The following is a 22,989-nucleotide window of genomic DNA, read 5'->3' as shown; positions in this document are numbered from 1 at the left end:
CTATTGAATCCTAGAATTTGCAGTTTAGGAAAGAAAGAATTTCTAGCAGAGAGTGCTAGTATGGAGTGAACCAAGGAATTCCGGGGGGGGGGGGGGGACATGCACTTTATAGACTATAACAAAGCCTTTAACTACATGGATCATGAAAAGCTATGGAGTGCCTTTAAAGAAATGGAAGTGCCACTACATTTGATAGACCTGATGAAAAATCTGTATTTAGGATAAAAGGCTATGGTTAGAAGAGAATATGGAGAAATGGAGGGGTCAGGCTAGCCTGCATTCTATCATCCTACCTGTTCATCATGTACACAGAAAATACCATATAAAGGGCAGATTTGGACATAGAAGATGGAGGAGTGAAGATAGGAGGAAGGAATGTCAACATGATAATATAAGCAGACGACACCATACTACCACCAGAAAATATCATAGACTTGGAACAATTACTAAGAAAGGTCAAGGAAGAAAGTGCAAAGGCAGGCTTGTTGCTAAACATAGAGAAAACAAAAATAGTGACCATGGAGGATCAACATAAATTCAACCTAGACAACAAGGAAATGGAAATAGTTAAAGATTTCCTGTATCTTGGATCAGGCATTGATCAGAATGGAGACAGCAGTCAAGAAAAAAGAAGTAGGCTAGGAAAGAGGAGGGCAGCCATGTAAGAACTAGACAGGATCCTAAAGAACAAAGATATACAACTGACCACTAAAGTTAGAATTGCCCTAGCCATTATATTCCCCATCACTATGCACAGATGTGAAAGCTGACAGAAAGAAAATAAACTCATTTCAGATGTGGTGCAAGAAAAGAGTGCTGAGGATACTGTGGACAACCAAAAAGACAAACAAATGGGTCCTTGAAAAGATTAAGCCTGAACTCTCCCTAAAAGCCAAAATGACAAAACTGAAGCTATCATACTTTGGCTACATCACAAGAAGGCATGACTCACTACAAAAGACAATAATGATAGAAACCATAGAAGGCAGTAGAAATAGGGGAAGACCACATGGCAGATGCCTGGACATTATCAGGGAGGTCACAAGCTTGTATATACAGGACCTAAGGAGAGCAGAGGTAGATAAGGGCCTTGGAGATGTCTCATCCACAGGGTGGCCATGAATTAGGACCAACTAAATGGCAGTTAACAACAGCTAGTGCCTAACCAGACTACAAACTACAGGATCACATAGGCTGTTGCTATGGCACTTAAAGTGGTATCATAGCTCTGTAATTGTACAGTGTGAAAGGCTCCCAGGATGTCATGCTTCACTGTCAGCTTGATCCCCTGTCAGTAGGTAATGCCAAAACTTTTACCCCAATCAAGTGCTGATCCCAAATATTTAGGAATGATTCATTGAGACAAAATGTGGATAGAGATCTCCATTGCTATCAGTTCTGCTCAAGTAATCCACTAAGTGTGACTGAATGAGGAGATGAAAGTATCTTCTCATTTGTCTCCAAAAATGATGCAGCTTTGTCCATGTTTTACAAATAGAACTCACTGTGTCTATTGTGCTTTAATCCCAGGGAAGTGTGGATAGGGCTGGAACCTTAGATCACTGGAAAAGACTGTATCTTTAAAGAAATTACGTATCACTTTTAATCTGAAGTAAAGAATTTTGTCCTGGGTTTCACAATAATACTATTTTGAAACAAAGCATTTCTCTAAAGTTCTTTGCTCCACAGAAAAATATGAATGTGTTTTTCAGTTTTGAATCATGGATGTTCACTAGTAGAGGGCAGGGAACCGTCTTATTAAAAATAATAATTGTAAGCTGCTCTGAGAGCCATTAGGGCTGAAGGGCGGGGTATAAATAACGTAAATAAATAAAATAATAAATAAATAGTATAAAGATGAACATTAATTAGAAAATCCATCCCATTATCATTTCTAAGTTACCTACAGTTGTGTGCTTACCAGTGTACAGTAGAAGGTACAGACAATTCCTGTTGCAAATACTGAGCCCCAAAGATTAAATCCAGTCACTGAAAGCACAAGGATGTCAAATTAGGTGCAGGCCAATTTGGGGAAACTCCATTAGCTTTCATAGATAATTTCAAACATGATAAGGACTTTTACATATCTGCTTTCATTATCTCTACTTATGCCCTGATAACACTACTTCATTTTTATTGTTTCTCTGAAACAGGTGCACAGTCCACAAAGGATTCTTTTGGGAAATGATGTAAAATCCAAAGCAATGCAGTTGAATTTAAAAAAGAAATATTACAAAAGGCAATGAAAAATGTGTGCAAGCTTTTGAGATTTTCACATCTCTTGCCTGCTAAGGAGAACAATGTGGAGAAAACAGTAGTATGTTGTGGGGGGTTTTTTGTAACTGGTAAAGTACATAGAGCAAATTTGGCTCAGAATCAAAATGGTATATAGCTGCAATCAGTACAAACACTAAGGCTGCATCTACACTGCAGAATTAATTTAGTCTGACATCACTTTAATTGTCATGGCTCTATGCTCTGCAGTTCTGGGATAATCATGTGATATATTTAGCCTTCTCTATCAGAGAGCTTTGGTTCCACAACAAACTACAAATCATAGGATTTTATAGGACAGGGCTGTGACAGTTATAGTGGTATCAAACTGCATTAATTCTGCATTGTGGCAGCAGCCCAAGTTAACCGATGAAGGAATCTCAACCTTCACAGTACATATGATAGTAGAACAGAAGGTTGGAGGGTATGAAGTGCCAAAGTACATTGCATAGTCTTAGATCATTACCCTGAACTGGGCACTTGGCCAGGACCTTGAGTAGCTGTTCAGTACACGTCTCCTCTAGTTACTTTCTACCAAAAGAAAAACTGAGCAAATAAATAACAGAGTCCTGGGTAGAGAAAGGGACGTGGAAAACATTCAAATGGATAGGTAACCAGAGATGATGATGACGTTTGTTTCAAAGTATTAGGTGTTCACATTTCTCCTTTCCTACTTGGGCTGCAACAAGAATAACTGGCAAAGTGATATGGAAACTCACCTTGGTTGAGAGCCAAAGCTGGAGCATAGACTACCACTCCTGTGTAAAGAATCTGTGAAGAAAAAGAAGTTATACTGAAAGAGCAAATTGGAGTCTCAGCTAAATATATTCTAACTCAAGATCTTTAGAAAATACTATAAAAGAAAGGAAAACAAAATAAAGGACAAGAAAATCCTATGTTGCACAATATATTACAAATCACAACTCTTTGTTGTTTAGTACTGACAGTCATGTACAAATGGAAGCCTGTTTCTCCATGAACACAAATCTTTTCCTGTAGAAAGTTTATTTCCCTCTTGTCTGTCACCCAACTCATCATGCCCCTCAAATCTGTAAAACCATATTCAGTTTCTTATGTTGGTCAGACTATCAGCCATATAAACTTTACTGCATCTAGGAAAATGGACATTCTTAGAAGGAGTGTACAACATATAATGAATATTAGTATGGAATTGTTTACTACATTGTGCAGAGCTATATTTAAAGTGCAACTAGGGTGAAATTAAAGAATAGAACTGTTGGGGCGTAGAGAGAAGCGCTGTGTCCACTACAACCATGTGCAAAGTTGATCCACGCAGGCAAGACGCCAGGAGAAGGCTAGGCTTCAGGCTGAGAAGGAAAAATTCCTCCCACGCAGGCTGAACAGCCTTGAGCTCCCGTCTTGAAAAAATAACATTGCTGGGCAGCAAGGCTCTCTCTAACACGAGGGCTTTAATCACTTGTTGCAAGCTATTTACAAAAACGCACAAAGTACGCCATCTTGGATACTCACAGCTCTATATACAAACAGACAAATTGCTTCGCCAGTCACCAACCACAACCACCCAACAACAGAGATAGTCACCTTCTCCCTTTTATAGGTGGTCTTCTGCGAAGTCATGTGACAGCCATGTCACCAATGAAACCTTGCTTGTTTCATACCTAATGCATGTTGCATCATACTATAGCCCATGATGCACCTCTTCACTGACTTCACCTACTGTGCATGTTGCATCGGATGTCCCATGATGCACAGCTTCCAAATGCTGATTCATACACACCTGCCACTTGAACTATAGCAACCTCTGCTCCAGTTCCACCTAGTGGCCACATCCATGTCATTTCCAGGCCAAGTGTGCCACATGGTCCTGACAAGAACCCACAGATGTTGAAAGATGTTTGTAATCTTACATGATTTTTCTCTTGCACTTTAGTGTGCTCAGATATAAATTCAATTGTTGGACCCAACTCAAGTAGACCCATTAAGTCAATGGTAACTTGGTAAGTCAATACTTGTGTAAGTTTCACTGATTAATTGACTTACTTTAGTTTGGACTAGTAATTAGATCTGATTTTGATTGGTCATTGGAAGGTAAACATATGTTCATGAACAAGTCTGATGGCTGAGGCTTTCATCTCTGAGAAAAATCCCATGTGTGCTGTTTTATGTTCCTTGAATAGATGCCAAGATAACAATGCATTAATGGTGAAAATTATAATAACACTTGAAGATCTGGAAAGTAATAATTAATGTCTGGTTAGTATTATAATTTAAGTAGTGTTTTTCAACCTGTAACTTTACATTATAATTAAACTGGTTCTTTCCATGCACATAATGCTCCTGTCTCTTCACATTCCAATGCTGGTTACTCAGATGTAAACCATACTGGCTTAAGCCGCAACTGTATCAATGGAAATTACATAACTGATGACTTACCTATTTGCCATTAATTTAATAGGTCTACTTGAGTATTAGCTGAGGTTAATTATTGGATTTAGGCCTCAGTGTTTAACAGGATTTACATCCTAGAAGGTGTGTTCTGGACTGCAGCCATTTAGGATCATTTGGCTCTTTCTCCCACATTTTCTGGAACTCAATTTTTAGTTTAAAAATTTAAACATGTTACTATGTACTTATTCCGTAAGCAATGATGATAGCAATCCAATATTAGATATACACACAAAGCTGCATTTGTATTTTAAGAGGAACAGTATTAAATGGCAATGTTTCACAGAATAAGCTAGTGATGTCATATCGACCTATATTTTACAGTTCTGCAGAATAATCTGCAAAATCACCTAAAAGAATTGTAAGGTGAGCAATTTCAAGGAGTGACAATCTATTGCTGATGCTGATGCTATTTTTGATGAATAGAATCTGTTTAATGAAATCCTTGTGGGAACAAAGTGTTTCTTGAATAGACAAAAATATTGGGTTACCATCCAAAAAAAAGCCAATTAACTTGACACAGCTTTCCAAGCTACCTCAGGCAAGCAAGAACATAGTCCTCATTCTGCGTTGGCAATCTGTGATATATATGATTTGTGAAGATTGCTCTTGGTTCCTTTCCAGGAAACAGATGTTATTGCAACAGCAACCAATGCTGCCATGAAATTCTAAGAAGGTGGAATGTTCTTTTAATAGCATGTGATATCTCTTGCCATTCTGAGACAGAACAAAATAAATAAATCTTACTCTCAGAATAAATCTTAAAACATTTTTATTTTTTAAAAAAATATTTCATATTGATAGCATTCAGCAACATTTGCATGAATGAAATTAGCTGTTTCCATCTCAACAGAGTATTACTACATTTCCTGGGAGATTTGTACATAAAATCTAAAGTAAGAGGTGGGCTTCCTGAGAGGGTCCATGGGGTATACCCAGTCCTTTTCCCAACACCCTGAACTCCTGCAGGCTGCATCTGCACAGTTTTTCAAAATTAGAAGTGAATTTTCTATGGTAACAGGCTTTCAGTCTTAGCAACTGCCTCTATCACAGTGCTGCTACTGTTGCTCGTCTGGTTTTCTGGCTTAAAGTGAGACTTCCTGACAGCCGAAGCTGACTTGCTTCCTTCACCCCCATCCTGAGCCCCTACAGGTATAATTACAGCGCTTTAGAAATAAAGTTTAATAATAATAATAATAATAATAATAATAATAATAATACAGGTCTTACAGCAGTGAACAGACTCTCTCCCTCTACTAGTAAAATTTTTGACTCTTATACCAGTTTGGTCTTACAAGCACCTCAGGTATACATATGACTGCTGCCAAGATATCTCCTGATTAAGTCAAACTAAATGTGCAGATATGGTTGTAGTCATAATCATTGTTAAAACTATAAATAGCATATAAGTTTAACTAATAAGCAGGCATAATGCTAATAAAGTTTAGCAATTTGCTTGCTCAAGCAGTATGAGTGAAATGGGCTATAAAATATTATCGTTTGTTTTGCGTCACAATATGAGTAAATGTGAAATATAATAATGATGTATGTGCTTTGTAAATGAAAATGCTTGCTGGTAGATCAGAATTAATGCAAAGTTATACATACCAAAACAGAAAAGAGATAGACATTTAAAAAAAATGAATCACACCAGAAAGCAAATCAGATACCTAACAACATCTAGGATCAATTATGATAGGAGGGTGGGTAGAATTGCTATCATACCCAGACATACACACACAAACAAATATTACTGCTGAAATTAGCAAATTAACAAGACTTGCACATTAAGGTTTCTTATCAGTGTAATAAAATGAAGCACTGGGAAATGGAAAGATGAATACTCAGAGACCAAGTTCAGACAACAATCAACTGGTACCAAAATTTTTCCTACAGGACTTTCAATGGTGCTGTTAAGAGCTACATCTAATAAATGAATGAAGAGATGCAAGAGACCATTGACTATATAATTTCAATGAGTCTTTCCCTGTAAGCTCTGTGACTGGAGACTGCTACTGAAATTCTTATGAGCCAGTGTGGTGTAGCAGTTTGAGCACTGGTCTACGACTCTGGAGAACAGGATTCAAATCCCAGCTCAGCCATGCAATTCCACTGGGTGACCTTGAGCAAGTCACACTTATTCAGTCTCAGAGGAAGGCAAAGGCAAACCCCTCTTAACAAATCTTGCCAGGAAAACCCTATGATAGGATTGCCTTTGGGTTGCAATAAGTCAGAAATGACCTGAAGGCACAACAGCAATTGAGATTCTTGTTATGGATTAAATGTTAGAGCTGTGAGCAAAATAAGAAAAACTCAGTTGCCCTTCTTCCTCTTTGCTTCACATCACCTTGGCATTTTCATGATGTGATCCTATGGAGGAATATGTTTTTTTAAAAGAAGCATTTACATGGTCATACTGGAGACTGGTTATTTTTGATAGCTGAATATTTGACTCAGTCCAAATTGCTTTGAACCATACCTATCCATTCCAGAACCCAATGAGACACACTGGTATGCTCTGATCCAAATTAGTCCTAACTGGCCCAGTTACATTCAGGAAACAGTAATCCTGAGTTGGTTGCACAGGCCTAATTTTTATGTTACTGTATTGATGGATACAGGGCAGGTTGGAAATGCTTAAATAAATCAATAATGTTATAATAAAATCTTGAAAGACCATAGTTATGTTGAAATCAAACAAATTCATTTTCAAATGTTAGCCCAGAGTCCAGGTTCCTGATGTCTCCTATGAGAGCACATAAACCAAATTCACTATCACATATGCCAAGTATAGCAGAGAATGAAGATGATATTTCCAAAGAATTCTCAACATATACAGGACAGCCACTTGGTTGCTGGCCTACAAGCTGTTCTAAAAATAAGAACATTTGTCTCGTATAAATAATGAGCATGTCTTACCGTCTGTACTATGTAAATCAGTGTTGCAGCAATGCGAACGGGTTTGTTAAACCTTAGCTCCAAATACTAGAGGAAAGGATGAAAAGAGTAAATTAAAAACATTATATTATGCTGGATGATAGATTAGATTAATCAAAAGGTAGGCCCAGTAATCACTGAGAAAGTGCATTTCTTATATTGTTAAGGACAATTATTTATTTATTATTTCTATTTCTTTTGACATACTTCTGTACCACCTCCTAGCCCAAAAGGGCATCTTAGGTGATGAACTGATAAAAACCAATTAAATCAATACAAAGATAAAAACATTTGGAAAAAAGAAACATAATTTTAAAAACTTCTAAAAGCAGACTAAAAACAATCCTAGAATCAGGTTTTAAAACCGTTAAACAGCAATTTCAGATACTGAATGCCATGTGGAACAGCACTGTTTTGACCATCCTCCAGGAGCTTAAAAGAGATGAGGCAGCTTCCTTGGATAAGGTGCTTCATAGTTGAGGCACAACTATGAAAAAAAACTTGTTCCTTGCACCCACCAACCTTGAGACACACAACAGGGCCTCCTCTGGAGATCTCAAATTTCTGGCAGGCTCATATGGGAGGAGGCAGTCTTTGAAATATCCTGGCCCCCAAGTTATTTGTGGTTTTGTAGGTCAACACAAACACCTTGCATTTGAACAACTTGAAAGTAAATTAATAATTTATGCCACCTGTGGCATGAAGACCTGAAAGAATACATGGAATTGATAAAGGACCACAACTGTATTTAACTGACCAGGTATCATCATTAACAGCATACCATTTTTCCTGCTAGTCTAGGCATCCTGAACACTTATGAGATCTGGAACATCTCCTGCAATCCACCTGCCTTGACAGGGTTACCGGAGGAAAACTGGACTGCCCTTTAATCATTGTTTAGATGAGGAGATTTCAGTCAGTGTTGCTTCTTATCTAATTGTGTGACAATCAACACTGGCTGAAATTCTCTCTTCTACACTGTGGAAACCCTGTCCTGGGTTACACAGGATTCCTCACCTGTTTTTCCTAAAGTAGTTCAAGGCTTGTCTTCCCTCAGAAACTACGTATCTGTCCCTGGGTCCTACCACACTCAACCTTACACTTTACCCTCCCTATCAATAAATGTTTTCAGATAAATGGTAGCATGTATCTGTTGTTGTTACTAAATAATCACTTCAGACCAATCTGTTGTGAACAAAAAGAAAAATAGTGTTTTACTTGCACAAAGAGCTTATGATGTTATTTCTCTTGGTAGCTGGTTCTTAAAGCTTGTGGTTGCAAAATGTTATTTTACTTCACTGGTTACAAAATTATCACTGTTTCAGTTCTTTTAATATCTTCAATTAAACTTAAATTGTGTTATATTTGTTTACATACACTTTCCCCTACAATTTATTCAACAGGAACATGAACCCTATGAATATTAGATTTTATACACAATACACACTTCTTCAGATCTATTGTGGATCCAAGCCTTCACTTCACTAGCTCGCCACTTCTCATAGAACCTATTACAATTCACAGTGAAAAGTAGGGAGCACAAGACACATGTCACTATTAAAATAGTTGGCCCTCCACATTTGTGGTTTTGACTTCTGTGGATTTGATTATTCAAGGATTTGATTTATATATTCTCTCTAGGAATCTCTAGGCCCTCCAATGCAACTCTGTGGTCAATTTCTGCCAGAAGCTGTGCAGGAGGACCTGGAGGTTCCTAGTGAGAACACTTCTCCAGGCAATTGTAGGTCCCCCGGCACAATTCTATGGTTAACATCTGGCAGATTTTGACCACAGAGTTGCTCTAGAAGATCTAGAGATTAATAGGGGGGTGTTCTCTCAGGTTAAAAAAAAGTTGTGTTTTTTTTAAATTTGCAGTTTATTCAGTTTCACAGAGATCCTGAGCCCCTAATTGCTGCAAATGTGGGGGGCCCACTGTACCAGCAAGTTCTCTCCAGATCAGCTTGGCCTTAAATCTTTCAACCTGGTCTCAAATCTCACCCTCTCTTCACCAAATTTGACAGTTCTGGCCAAACAGCACATCAGTGACCAGCTGCAACATCTCACCCACAATACAGCATAATTTAAATAGACATTTACCAGATGCCAGTTCTGAATTACTTCACAAATTCCTACTCAGGGTAAACTAAACCTGTAATGCTGGGGTGTAGGAATGCCACAACAAAGAAAGCTACTGGAGTGGAGAAGAAGGAGCCTTCTTATAAAGCAGGCTGCCCCCTCCCTTCCTTGGTGGGAGATTTTATTCCACTTATTTTACTATGCAGGGTGTTTTTAAGTCCCCACACATCATACTCAATCAGCCACAGGGGTCACTCCCACTTATAAACTGTGAGCCTGGGCACAAAGAACACTGGAACTGAGCAGTTCATGTTTCAGAAGTACCTGCTTTACTTTGAGTTAAAGAAGAATAACAGAATAGTCCTACAGACCATAGTAAAATAAGTAGAATAAAATCATCCTTCTGCATGCATTTACAGTACAAGATACAGTGGGTATCTGCTGGGGTTTGGTTCCAGACTCCCTGTGGATACAAAAAAATCTGTGGGTGCTCAATTCTCATTATATGCAACAATGTAATAAAATAGGTACATCCAAATACCCTAAGGCACCAGATCCCATCTGATCTTGGAAGCTATACATAGATAGACCTGTTTAGTACTTGGATGGGATGCCACCAATGAATGCCAGGTGCTTTAGGCTATATTTCAGAGGACCAAACTAGGGAAACCACCTCTGATTATTCCTTGCCTTTAACAAAAAGCCCCATGAAATGCATGATGTGACTCACCTACCCAGCTACTTTTCTCAGATTGCAGCCTACTGGACAAAATATCGAGAGGAAGATGCTTAATACCTATCCCGTCTTCCAGTCATCCTGTTAACCCGACAGAACCGAGGATCGTCCCAAACATACCACACACCCTTACCTTGCTCCTGTGCAATGCTAGGTCGGTGAAAAATAAATCCCATATAATATACAATCTTTTGGAGGAAAAAGAAGCCGACCTAGCCTGCATCACAGAGACCTGGCTGGGAGAGGAAAGTTGTGTCACCTGGGCTAAAACTCTCCCGGCCAGCTATGTGGTGAAGGAGCAGGTTAGGGAAAGTGGGCGAGGGGGAGGAGTGGCTATTGTCCATAAAAGTCACATCACCATGACCAGGAACCCGGTTCCGAAACTGAGACACATCAAGTGCATTTACCTGATCCTAAAGGCCAAGGACAGTCTGGGGATTCTGTTGGTCTACCGTCCACCCCGTAGCCTAACAGACTCCCTGGCCGAGCTGACACAGCTGGTCTCAGAGCTGGTGTTGGAGTCCCCCAGACTTCTTGTTCTGGGGGACCTCAACATCCCCTTCGAGGCTGGCTTATCAGATCTAACAAGTGCAGCTCGGCAGTTCATGGATTCCATGACAGCCATGGGCCTGTCAAAACTGGTTCGGGGTCCTACACATTGTGCGGGTAATACACTTGATGTGGTTTTCAATATGGACCGAGAGTGTCCGTGGGCAGAAGTAAGTGTTATTTCCCCCTTATCATGGACGTACCATTTCCTGGTCGAGGTAGGACTGAAGGCCATAATCCAAAAACCCCTCAGGGGTGGAGAACCTATTAGAATGGTCCACCCTCGAAGACTGATGGAACCCAAAAGGTTCCAAGAAGCCCTATAAGGTTCTATGTTCGATGGCGACTCTCTCAAAACCCTGGTTAATCACTGGAATAAGAATCTTACCGGGGCAATAGACAGCATTGCTCCCGAGCGTCCTTGCCAGCCCGCTTTAAATAGAAGACCCTGGTATACAAAAGATCTACACCAGATGAAGCAGGCAGCACAATGACTAGAGCGCTACTGGCGGAAACATCAGAGCATATCTGACAAGACACTCCAATGTTTATCACACTATACCCTTAAAGTGCCACAATTCCAGTTTGACTCCTCTAGCTGCCTCCTGTTGCATTCTGGGATTTGCAGTTTTAAGGAGGGGTATTTAGAATTCTCAGGCAGATAAGTTCTCTGCCTGAGAATTCTAAATACCCCTCCTTAAAACTGCCAATCCCAGAATGCAACAGGAGGCAGCTAGAGGAGTCAAACTGGAATTGTGGCACTTTAAGGGTATAGTGTGATAAACATCTCCATAAGAACATGTTACGTCCCTACGGAGTGGCAATCGATACAGCAAAGAATTCGTTCTGTGCTGCACGGATTGCATCGGCAGAGTCTCATCCAGCAGAGCTGTTCAGGGTGGTTAAGGAACTAACACAACTGCCAGTCATCCCGAACCCTCTATTAGAACCATCGACAGCCTGCTGCGATGCTTTCAATGACTTTTTTGCCGATAAAATCTCTCAGATAAGGACTGATCTTGACGCTGGTCTTTTGACAGAATCACAAGAAGAGGTGTTCAGTGACTCTGGAAACAATGTTATTCTGGATCGCTTTGAGTTTGTGAGTACCAAGGATGAGGACAAGCTCCTTAGCTGTGTGAGAAGGACAACCTGTCCTCTCGACCCTTGCCCATCTTGGTTGACCCCTCATGGAGGGGATATAATAACATCTTCATTATAGCTCATAATTAATACATCCCTTCGGGAGGGAAAATTTCCATCTGCCTTAAAACAGGCTATAGTGAAACCACTCTTGAAGAAACCCTCCCTAGATCCCCTGCAGATGAGCAACTATAGACCGGTCTCCTTTTTACCATTCTTGGGCAACTTGATTGAGAGGGCGGTAGCCTTCCAACTCCAAGTTGTCTTGGGTGAAACCAATTATCTAGACCCATTTCAAACTGGCTTCCAGCGGGATACGGAGTGAAGACTGCCATGGTCGCCTTACTCGATGATCTCCGTCTGAGCATCGACAGGGGAAATGTGACCCTGGTGGTGCTCTTGGACATCTCAGCGGCCTTCAATACCATCGACCATGGTATCCTTCTGGAACGCCTGGGAGAGTTAGGTATCGGTGGCACTGCGCTCCAGTGACTCCGGTCCTACATCTCAGGAAGATTCCAGATGGTGAGGCTGGGGGACTGTTGTTCTCGTAAAAGAGAGCTGACATCTGGCATCCCTCAAGGCACCATTCTGTCCCCCATGCTGTTTAACATTTACATGAAGCTGCTGGGAGAGATCATCCAGAACCATGGAGCTCGGTGTTATCAGTACGCTGATGACACCCCGATCTATCTCTCCGACTGATACAGTGACTAAGGATGGCAACTCTCCTCTGGATGCCTGCCTGGAGTCAGTAATGGGCTGGATGAGGGAAAACAAACTCAAGTTGAATCCAGAGAAAACAGAGGTACTCATCATAGGTTCCCCAAGTCCAGACAGGGAAAATTGCCATCCTGTCCTGGACGGGGTTACTCAGTTTGGGAGTACTCCTGGACTCATCTCTACAGTTATCATCTCAAGTAGATGTGATGGCCAGGAGTGCTTGGTACCAGCTTCGGCTGATATGCCAACTGCGCCCCTGTCTGGACCGAAAGGACCTTGAAACAGTAGTACATGCACTGATAACCTCTCGCTTAGATTTCTGTAATGCGCTCTACATGGGGCTACCTTTGTACCAGGTTCAGAAGCTTCAATTAATTCAAAATGCTGCAGCCAGATTGGTCGCCGGAACCTTAAGGTCAGACCATGTAACACCCGTTTTAAGATCTCTTCACTGGCTGCCAATTAGCTTCCGGGCTCAATACAAAGTGTTGGTTATCACCTATAAAGCCCTATATGGCTTGGGCCTGAGTTACTTGAGGGAATGCCTCTCCCTACACAATCCGCCTCATACCCTCAGAACTTTGGGGAAGTACATATTGGAGTACCCTAAGGTGAGACTAGAATCAACTCACCAAAGATCCTTCACAGCGGTTGCTCCAAATTACTGGAATAAACTTCCGGAAGAGATTCGCCTTAGTTCCACCTTGGATGTTTTCAAAAAATCTTTGAAAACACATCTCCTGACTCTTCCTGAGAAAACTACCTCTTCATAGAAGTTACTTCAAGATGCTCGATCACGATTAGATATGATGTTTTTTAAGATGCTATTTTACTTTGTACTGTATTTTACCCTGTATTGTAATGAATATTTGATGTTGTGAACTGCTTTGATCACTTTGGAAAGGCAGTATATAAATAAAGTTTTTATATTATTTTTATATTTTTTTATTTTGATCCCACCTCCACCACCAATATGTCATGCGATGCCTACTATCCCACCAGCTTGCCACCCAATTTGTGACATGACACTTGAACTTGGATCTCTCCCCTAGTGTCTCCCACACTATAACTTTCTTTAGATCCTGGCCCTCTGGGTTATTAAAATCCCAACAGCTTGACACCAATTGTTAATTGATAACCACACACCTGCTCTCTGATACCTCCCAACTAATAAATGTATTTTCTCTCTCTTGGTAGTGTTTTGAATATGTTTCTTTAACCACTTCAGACAACTGCTTGTTGAACAAACAAAAGGACTTTATTTACAAATCAGGCTGAATACAGTATCTTTCTTAGTAGGTGTCATTCAAGATGGATAAAATATATAAAATCTTTAGTAGCTACATGGTTTAACAGTTTATTTTGCTTATCTTTGTCATTGTTTTTATAGACTTATAAATGTTCCTTTATAGACTAAGTTCTCACAGAACTTTTAGCTATCTTCTGTATCTTTTTATAACTTATTATTTTATTATTTTATTTTATTATATCTCTCTTACAATATAGGGATGCAAGGCAGCAAACAACAAGTATAAAATAGTACAATTAAATTAGTAATATATATATATATATATATATATATATATATATATATATATATAAACAAATAAAAACCAAGCTGTGGGTGGTTGAATCTGTGGTTACAGAGGGCTGACTGTACATCTATTTTAGCTTGTAACTTTGCTATTGATATTATTCAATCTATGGTGCATTTTATAGAGTAATTGGATACTATATACTAGTTATTGTTTTATACTGATATATCGTTTTATCGTATATATGATTCTTATATACCAGTTTGAAATTATATAAAGCTTCAGGAATAAAGAAATAAATAACTTTACAGAACATCATGTCCATGTCCATGTCCATTTCCATGTCCCATTGGATTCAATTTGACACACATTACCAAATCAGTGTGCATAGGATTGCAAATCAAAACTGGTTATGAACTTTTGACATCACAAATGGAACAGAATAAATATTTCTTCTATTCTTCCCAGTCTTGACTGTTCAGACAGCATTTACAAGCAAACATGTGCAGACATTTGAATATCCTGATTTCCTAACATGGCACAACTTTAGTCTGCAGAGGCATAGAGAATTTTGCACAAGAACAAGGCAAACATTTCAGCTACAAAGTTCTTGCAGGATATCATGAGGATCAGGAAAATAGTCAATATCTGCTGTTGACCTCTGTTTAGTACAGTAAGAACCCATAGCCTGCAACTTCAGAAAAGATGGAAATCAGATTACCAACTCTGGCCTGGTATATACCTTCTTGAAGGTCTGGACTGGCAATGGCAGTTTTTCCACTGGAGGGAAGCCGCAGCCGCCAAACCGAGTGGGTTCTTTTTATGCCACAGTGGCAGTGTAACAAGTGCGCCACTGGTGCACTGGTTATGTACGTGCTGCGCGGCGCTGTGCGAATGCCATGCAGCACTTACGTAACAATAGTGGTGCCCATGTATACAGGGTGCCGCTGTTGTTATGTCGCCATGATGTATTATGGTTAGGGAGTGTGTACATGGTGTGTGCTCCCTAACCCTAATGTTGGCTTGTTGGCAGTTTGTACTGCACCTGAGTCTCAGAAAATTCTTAATCACAGCATGCCAAAATGTGTACCAGATATGGATTTACATAATCTTGCCTTCCTTCAATGAACTGAAGCTAATATACATGGCTCACGTCTTGTTTTCCCCATGTTATCCTCATAATAACCTCATGAGGTATAATTCAAAGATACAGCTGTCTTAGTCTGGAAAATCAATATGCAAAGGGATCTTGTAGCATATTTGCTTCTAATTGAAAGAAAGTGGTTGGTAGCATGAGCTTTCTTAGATTTGAGTCTACTTCTTCAGATCTATGTATCTCTTTCAGTAAGCTTACGGTGCTCCAAGGTCCCTCTATCTGTGAGGTATGCTAGGCTGAGACACACAGAGAGAGGAGGAATGAGAGAATAACTTCCCACATCATCCAAGATGAGGACTTCAGGTTGCATCTCCCAAGCATCTGTCTAACACCCAAACTATTATACCAATTGTGGATAATTGCAGAGGGTGTGGGCCAATTTTACCCCTCCACTTCTCAAAGCACAGTGGTATAGCAATGAGATACAATGACCTGAATGACCTGCATTGTCACTTTCAGTTTTGTTTTTGTGCAATTTTTGGATGATTGGGGGTTTGGGGGTTTTAAGGTGTGCAGAGGTCTTAGATTAGTTTGGGGGGCAAACAGCCACATTTTGTAATTTCAATAATTTTGGGTAAAACTACCCAAACAAAACTTTTGGGTCTGATTTGGGGCTTTGGGGAGAGTCAGGGGCACCCATGAATTCTCCTGACTGCATTTTCCCCAACCCTACAGTACACCACAGTGCTCTCTTTAACTTAATACTTAATTTAATTCTCTTTAATTAACAAATATTCCTACATCAAAGGTGGGCATCTGCAAACAGTCCAAAGGACACGCTCACTTATTTTCCATCCCTGATTTCCACATTTCTGACCATTTCTATGTAAGGTTGCTTCCAATTATGTAAAAATGTTATGTAGGATCCACAGTTTACCACAGAGCTGAGGTACCATGGAGCTATTGACTAGCCAGCCGGCAACCAGGTATGTATGCCTCAGCCCTGTGATAAACTGTTGGGCTTTCTGTTGGCCTGGTTTGCACAATCTGAATGGCCATATCTATCCTTTCCCTGTTTGTCCTTAGCTTGCTCCCATCTCAGTAATTATGCTGTCTATACTCTGCAGTGCATAACTTAGCAAGGTTTCTTTTTAGAAACCAACAAAAGTGCAACTGGAATCCTCCCGCCAGCATGGCTATTTAAAGTCCAAAATAATACCTCTTCTAACCTCTACAACAATGTTCCTAAAGGGATTTAAGAAGTATCTTTTTCCTTCTTCTATTAAACTTGGCTTCTTTGTAGCCATTTCAATGTCTCAGACATAAAAGAATAAAAGAAGAGCATTCCACCCTGCTATCTTCTATGGATTTTATTTAGATTTTTTTAAAGTCACTTGACATCTCTTTTCCACCTCATGAAATACTTCAGCTCAAATTGTATATAGCTTGCCAAATGAGACATGTTATCTTTATAGCTATATATACTTTTCTGGTTTCATTTGTGAGATAATTAGATTTTTTACTGCATGCTAATTTCAACTGAGTACCTGTTACAAAGGCAGGCCCAGGCCAATGGCACAACATCAAATGATTAACGCACAACCTCGACTTTGTGGAAAAATCCATGGTCCAAAAAGTTTCAACTTGTCTTGCTTACATCCAGGTCATAAAAGTTATACACTGTGTTCTCGATAATTACTCTGTGGTGACACTCAGCTCTAACTCTGGCTGAGTCAGTAGTCTGAGGAAGTATGCTTTACACCCTCTGGCCCAATCTTCAAAAAGCTAGTACAAAATGGATGAAGCACCAAAGGTCTGTTATTCAGTACAGCCATGATCTCCTGATCATGATCATAATCATGATGTAGAAATCAAGCCTAGGATGAAACAAAGTTGTCTTGCTTTTGGTGACCCCTCTAGTCCCTTTGGTGGCTTTTTTTGCTTGTTTGTTTTTGTTTTGGTCTTACAGTGTCCATTCATTTCTTCATTTATTCTAAGCAGGAGTCTCTTCAGTTCTGTACAATACTCAGATCACAAAGTGTCTATTAGCAGCATTAAAAATTCCAAGGTTTGCTCATTACAAAAATGTCAGATAATGGTCAGAAAAAGAGGGGGAGAGAGAACAAGGACACACACACACACACTACAGCTATGTGTAAATGAACCTCTTGTCATTATTTACACCTCCACATCACCTGTTAATATTGTTGCCATGTATTCAAAATAGCAATAAGGAATAACAGGATTGACAATAAAGAAGTAGCTATTAGCAAGTTGATGTTGTGCCTAAATACCTAATGAAAGTATTCCGTTCGGTTAGCTATCTATTTCTCTTTAAAATTAAAATATTGTTCACATTTATACATTACATGATGCACACATTTTCATCTTTATAAAGGGCCCATACTCAAAATGTGGGGAAATATATATATTTGTCATCTTATTCAGTTACTATAGAAGAAAAAGCTCTCCAACCCCCAAAGACAGGACATCCCTTAAAATCAAGGGCACCCGGCAACCCTTTCTGTTAAGTATAGTGACTAACCAAGACATCTTGCTAACTGAAGAAAGACCAAGATGCTACAACAACCTTTCACGTACAAAAGCTAACCAGATGGACAGCTAGATGTTAATTCAGCTCTGAATGGATAGTATATTTCACCACATTTCAAATACAGTTCTGATAGAATCATAGAATCATAGAGTTGGATCACAACCTCCCAAAGCACTAAGCTACAATTTCTGCCTTAGGAAGTGAAGAAATAAATCAACACAGCAAGATTGATCCCCAGGAACAATCTACTATATGACAGGCCAAAACCATAAAATGACAGAACATCTCCAGTGATCATCTACAGCTGCAGTTGAGAGCACTCAAATGCACCAACAGCAAGCTACAGCAAGTTATGTAAAACAACACAGTCTTCTCACAGCTTTAGGAACAGGCCTTTATTGGCCTAAAGACAGTCTCCAAATTTTAAACAGCTGTTCACTTACAACAGGACACATAACATGGACAGCAATACAGGGACAAGAACCTGCCACAAATGCTGGTGCCAATTCTGTCCCAACATCTGCTCAGACAGCAAAATTACAGGAGTCAATAACATTATGCACAACATCAGAAATACATTTATTTGTTCCTCCTGCAATGTGATATGTGCCATCCTATGCTAGCAATACCTCTTTACACTCTACATTAATCAAACAGGACAGCCTCTACATAAGCAAATAAATGGACACAAATTTGATATTAAAAATGACAATACCCCAAAACCAGTTGCAGAACATTTCAACCTTCCTGGACTTACAGTATGGGATTTAAAAGTTGAGGTCCTTGAACAAGGAAACTACAAAGGAAGACTAAAAAAGGAAACAGATGAATGGAATTATAGTCAAATTCCAATCCATTAGCAATACATATATTAACATATATTAATATAAGAGTTAACAAAAGGAATCTTCTCAGAGGAGATTTTGAAACCAGAGAAACTTATCCATGGTAAGCAGATTTATTGCTTTCACACATCAGCACTAACTGACCGCTGTAAAGATCTGAAAGACCTTATGCAGCCCTTTGAAAACATAGACCAAGGGACATGATTTGCATCATTCTGGCTCCTATTTCATTCCATCACACTTCAACAGCTAGGTGAATATGCCTTATACCTGAGCATTTATTATCATTCTGTTCTGCTTCCAAAGAAGTGGATTTATATCCACAAAAACACATGTAAAAATAAAAACTAATTATAAGCATTGCTACATTCCCCCCTTCCATTCCTTTCTCCTTTTTATGTTGCCAGAGACTACAAAGATTATCCCATGCCAAATATGAACCCTGGGATAAATGCAGATTCTAACCATCACCAATGGATCTTACCACACTGCCCCATGGCCAAGCAGTAGGCAGTTCATATCCAATCTGGGTTTCTCTCACAGCTTTTCATCAATGGGATTTTTCCATTCATGAAAAGCTTCCAGAGAAGCCTGGGTTATATAAGGGCTGCTTACTGCCTGGCCATGGGACAGTGCAATAAGATCTGTCAGTGACAGTTAGAATCCGCCTCTGTCACAGCATAGATGTAGTGTGTGATAATCTAATATAGCCATTTCTTTGATAATCAGTAAGCAAAGCTCATTCTTCCATCATGCTGCTTTGTAGATTCTTATAACACACAATAAATTAAATCAGAATAGATTTCTAATACTTTAGATCAATTAAAAGTATTTTCATCAGAACTTAAAGTACACTTGAGATTATCAAGTGCAGATGTCTCTTCACTGTCTTTTCTAATTTACACATACATTTCTGTTTATATCTAGATAGTACATTTATGGAGGATATAGCTGACTTATTCCCATACTCCATTCCCTTGCCCATAAAATAAACACCAAAATGTCTTAAGATGGCTAAGTACAATGGGACTTCACGATATGAGGATGGTCAGATACATACAGAGAGAGAGAAAGAGATGAAAATAACCTTACCTCATAAGTGCTTGTGATTCCAGACCTGTAGAATACAGGTAGGAAAAGCTCTGAAGTAAAAATGATGACAAATGTATATGCTATGAAGAAGAGAATAAAGGCAGAGCCATGGCGATACACCTCAGCTGGAGTTCCCAATACAGTCACTGCAGACATGAAACTAGCAGTGAGGGACAAGGCAACTGGTCCGCAAGTCATCTGCCGTCCACCCACTAAAAAGTCCCCAGAAGTTGTTTTTTTCCTGTCTTTAACTGCAAAAAAGACTCCTATTCCAGAAGAAATGAGAAAAAGGGCTGCAAAGACAAGATAGTCCCAGGTGACAAAATTTTTAACATCTGGAGGGATGAAGTTAGTCATTGTGCTGATCAGCAGATCACTGGTCAAGTTGGATTGTCCTTTTGTTTGTTTAAGAATAATTGAAATAATTCTCCAAAGCAAGAAAACAGCTACCTCTCCATGATTTATCAATTGAATATTCAAAATCACAAATGTGATCCAGGATACAATAGTAACTTCAGTTTAGTTCATTCCAAAGTTATGCTGCAGGAATTATTTTGGACAGCAGTAATGAAACTAGCTCTAATAATTATCTGCCTTGTCAAGAAATATCCAAGTCAACTAAATAAGGACAGAAAGCAGGAGGGATGCAAAAGTTCACACCCTTTTTATCTGATGAGAGTTTCATTTCAGGTTAAACATTACTTTAGCATACTGACTCATTACATGGTCTGCATTTTACAGAATAAAATAGGCTTGAATTAAAAGCTTACATTCTATAGTGGGTATGGGGAAAATGCAGACTGAGGGTCATATGTGCCCACCAAGGGTATTTTGTGACCACCTAGGACACCAGATTCCCTATCTGAAAAAAAAAAAATACCCCTCTAGGGAATATGAGGGGAAATTTTACAATTTGCACTTCCCAGCCCATTTTATGCCCAGGAGGGGGCTTTTTGTTCCTACAGGAACTAGAAATTGGCATAGAATTCAGTCATAGCCATGTTAGTCTGAGATATCAGTATGCAAAGGGCTCTTATAACACTTTTGAGACTGTTTGAAAGATGTTGTTGCATAAGCTGTGGTAGACCTGGCCTGAGGAAGTAGACCAAGTCTAGGAAAGCTTAAACTACACCCTCTTCTGGAGTTAGTCTCAAAGGTGCTACAAGATTCCTTTCCATGAAAATTGGCATGGCATCAAATGAGGTAAATAGTACCAAAATTTGGGTAAAACCCAGCTAACCCATTAACATGGCAACCTAGACATCTCAAACTCAATTATTTGTGCAGTGTGTTTTGGACCAATGTCCTTAGACCTGGCAACCCTAGAGTCAAGTCATCAATTTTCACAGTTAACTGATTCTCCTACTTCATGGGAATAGGATATTTCCAGGAAAAATATCTGTCTGTCTGTCTAAATACAAATAGGAGGTTGCCAGTGGAATCATAGCACTATAATTGTGGAATGTGAATGAGTTCCAAGTCTTTCATCTATTCTTGCAGGAGGTGGCAGTAATTGCAACTGATAATGGATTTTCTTTTTCCCCATAGCATTTAAAGATGGCTTTCCCAACCTGCTGCATAAATATTAATAATAATAATAATAATAATAATAATTTGTTTTATTTATATACCGCTATTCCAAAGATCATAGCGGTGAACAGCAAGTAAGCTAATTAGCAAGTAAGCTAATTTGCCCCCAACAGTCTGGGTACTCATTTTAGCGACCTCGGAAGGATGCAAGCCTGAGTCGAGCTTGGGCCCTTTTGCTGGTCTTGAACTCGCAACCTTGTGGTTTCGAGTGAATGGCTGCAGTACAGGCATTTAACCACTGCGCCACCAGGGCTCCATATTGTCCCCAAATAGCTGACTGAAGATGAGGAGAAAGATAGGGTCCAATGAATTGATTTTGAATGTGTCATAATTCACATTATGATGCAAAACTTTTGTCTCAAGAAGACTTGGTGAAATTTTAATTCATGTTCATGTTTTATTGGTTTTGAAGCATGACAAGCCAATATATTTAGTGTAAACTGTTGTGCTCCTAACTATGACATGAAGATATCAGCTGAACAATTCCAAAATGGTTATCTAGGAATTAAATATCATGAAGCCAAATACAGCTTTGTGAAATTTAATTTTATCCCTCCACCCTCCTTTTATATAGGGCCCTTAATACTATTGGTTAGTCCTAACTGGAGTAGAACCATTGAATATTTTGAGTAAAACTATAAATAAAACCTGTTGGGATTAATAATAGGATACAGGCCAGTGTCTGCTTTGGTTACATGTTAATTGCCAGAGGTGCAAAGTTCTTCAGTTACACTAGCAGAAAACTACAAGAATTGAATTAGTTGAACTAAACCTATTTTTCCACTGTTAATATTAAATCTGCAAAGTATGGGGAACAATTAATAGATAAACAAGGCAGTGCTAACTCCATGTCATTACAACAAGGAGGTCTTCAGGTCAAATAGCGATTGGGATTCTGGAAGAACATTAACTTCACCCACAACTCATTTGAAAAATGAACATCACATTAGTATAACAAAATCAGTTCTCCAGAATATCTATGACACCTTTTCCAGAATTCTTTTCAAGATGATAAGACATTGAAGAGATGCCTACATTTTGAGAACAAATACATCCCTGTGGTCTATGAGTTCATTCAAAAAGATTTTCTCTAATATCAAACTTAAGTGATAAGCGCTATTGGAAATAAACCCAAAAGAACTCAATTTCTGGAGCTGGTACACCATTGCAAATTTTCCCAGGAGTTCAGTGTGGGTTTTCAAAACTCAAGGCATGCAAATGAAATATCTATGATATACTGTATCTAGCTGCTTTCCGAGATGTCGGAAGCCACAAGAACCATATTCTCATTGTTAAACAGCACCTATGAATGCTAAGGCATGCACCCACATACTTCAAGCAGTATTTGAAAGTACAGAAATGCATATTCCAACACCAGATATGGAATCACCTGACTATTCCAGTAATTTATA

General features: G+C 39.2%; 1 protein-coding gene across 2 annotated transcripts in view; it reads right to left on the bottom strand.

Moving 5' to 3' along the window:
- The window catches only part of SLC5A12 (solute carrier family 5 member 12), a 51,074-nt gene extending 30,730 nt beyond the window's left edge, over window positions 1–20,344 (bottom strand). For both annotated transcript variants that reach the window (XM_089523480.1, XM_089523481.1), the window contains exons 1-4: window positions 19,988–20,344; window positions 7,621–7,686; window positions 2,994–3,045; window positions 1,922–1,989 (exon numbers count right to left, since the gene is read on the bottom strand). In XM_089523480.1, the coding sequence (XP_089379606.1) occupies window positions 1,922–1,989; window positions 2,994–3,045; window positions 7,621–7,686; window positions 19,988–20,344 (543 nt within the window). The remainder of the gene's footprint in view (window positions 1–1,921; window positions 1,990–2,993; window positions 3,046–7,620; window positions 7,687–19,987) is intronic.
- Window positions 20,345–22,989: the final 2,645 nt, after the last annotated feature.

Source organism: Sceloporus occidentalis, unplaced genomic scaffold (assembly GCF_023333645.1).
Source record: "Sceloporus occidentalis isolate IW3139 unplaced genomic scaffold, rSceOcc1.0.p SCAF_4, whole genome shotgun sequence".
Classification (NCBI taxonomy): domain Eukaryota; kingdom Metazoa; phylum Chordata; class Lepidosauria; order Squamata; family Phrynosomatidae; genus Sceloporus; species Sceloporus occidentalis.
Note: the sequence above shows the minus strand (reverse complement) of the source record. Positions and strands in the feature narration are given on the sequence as shown.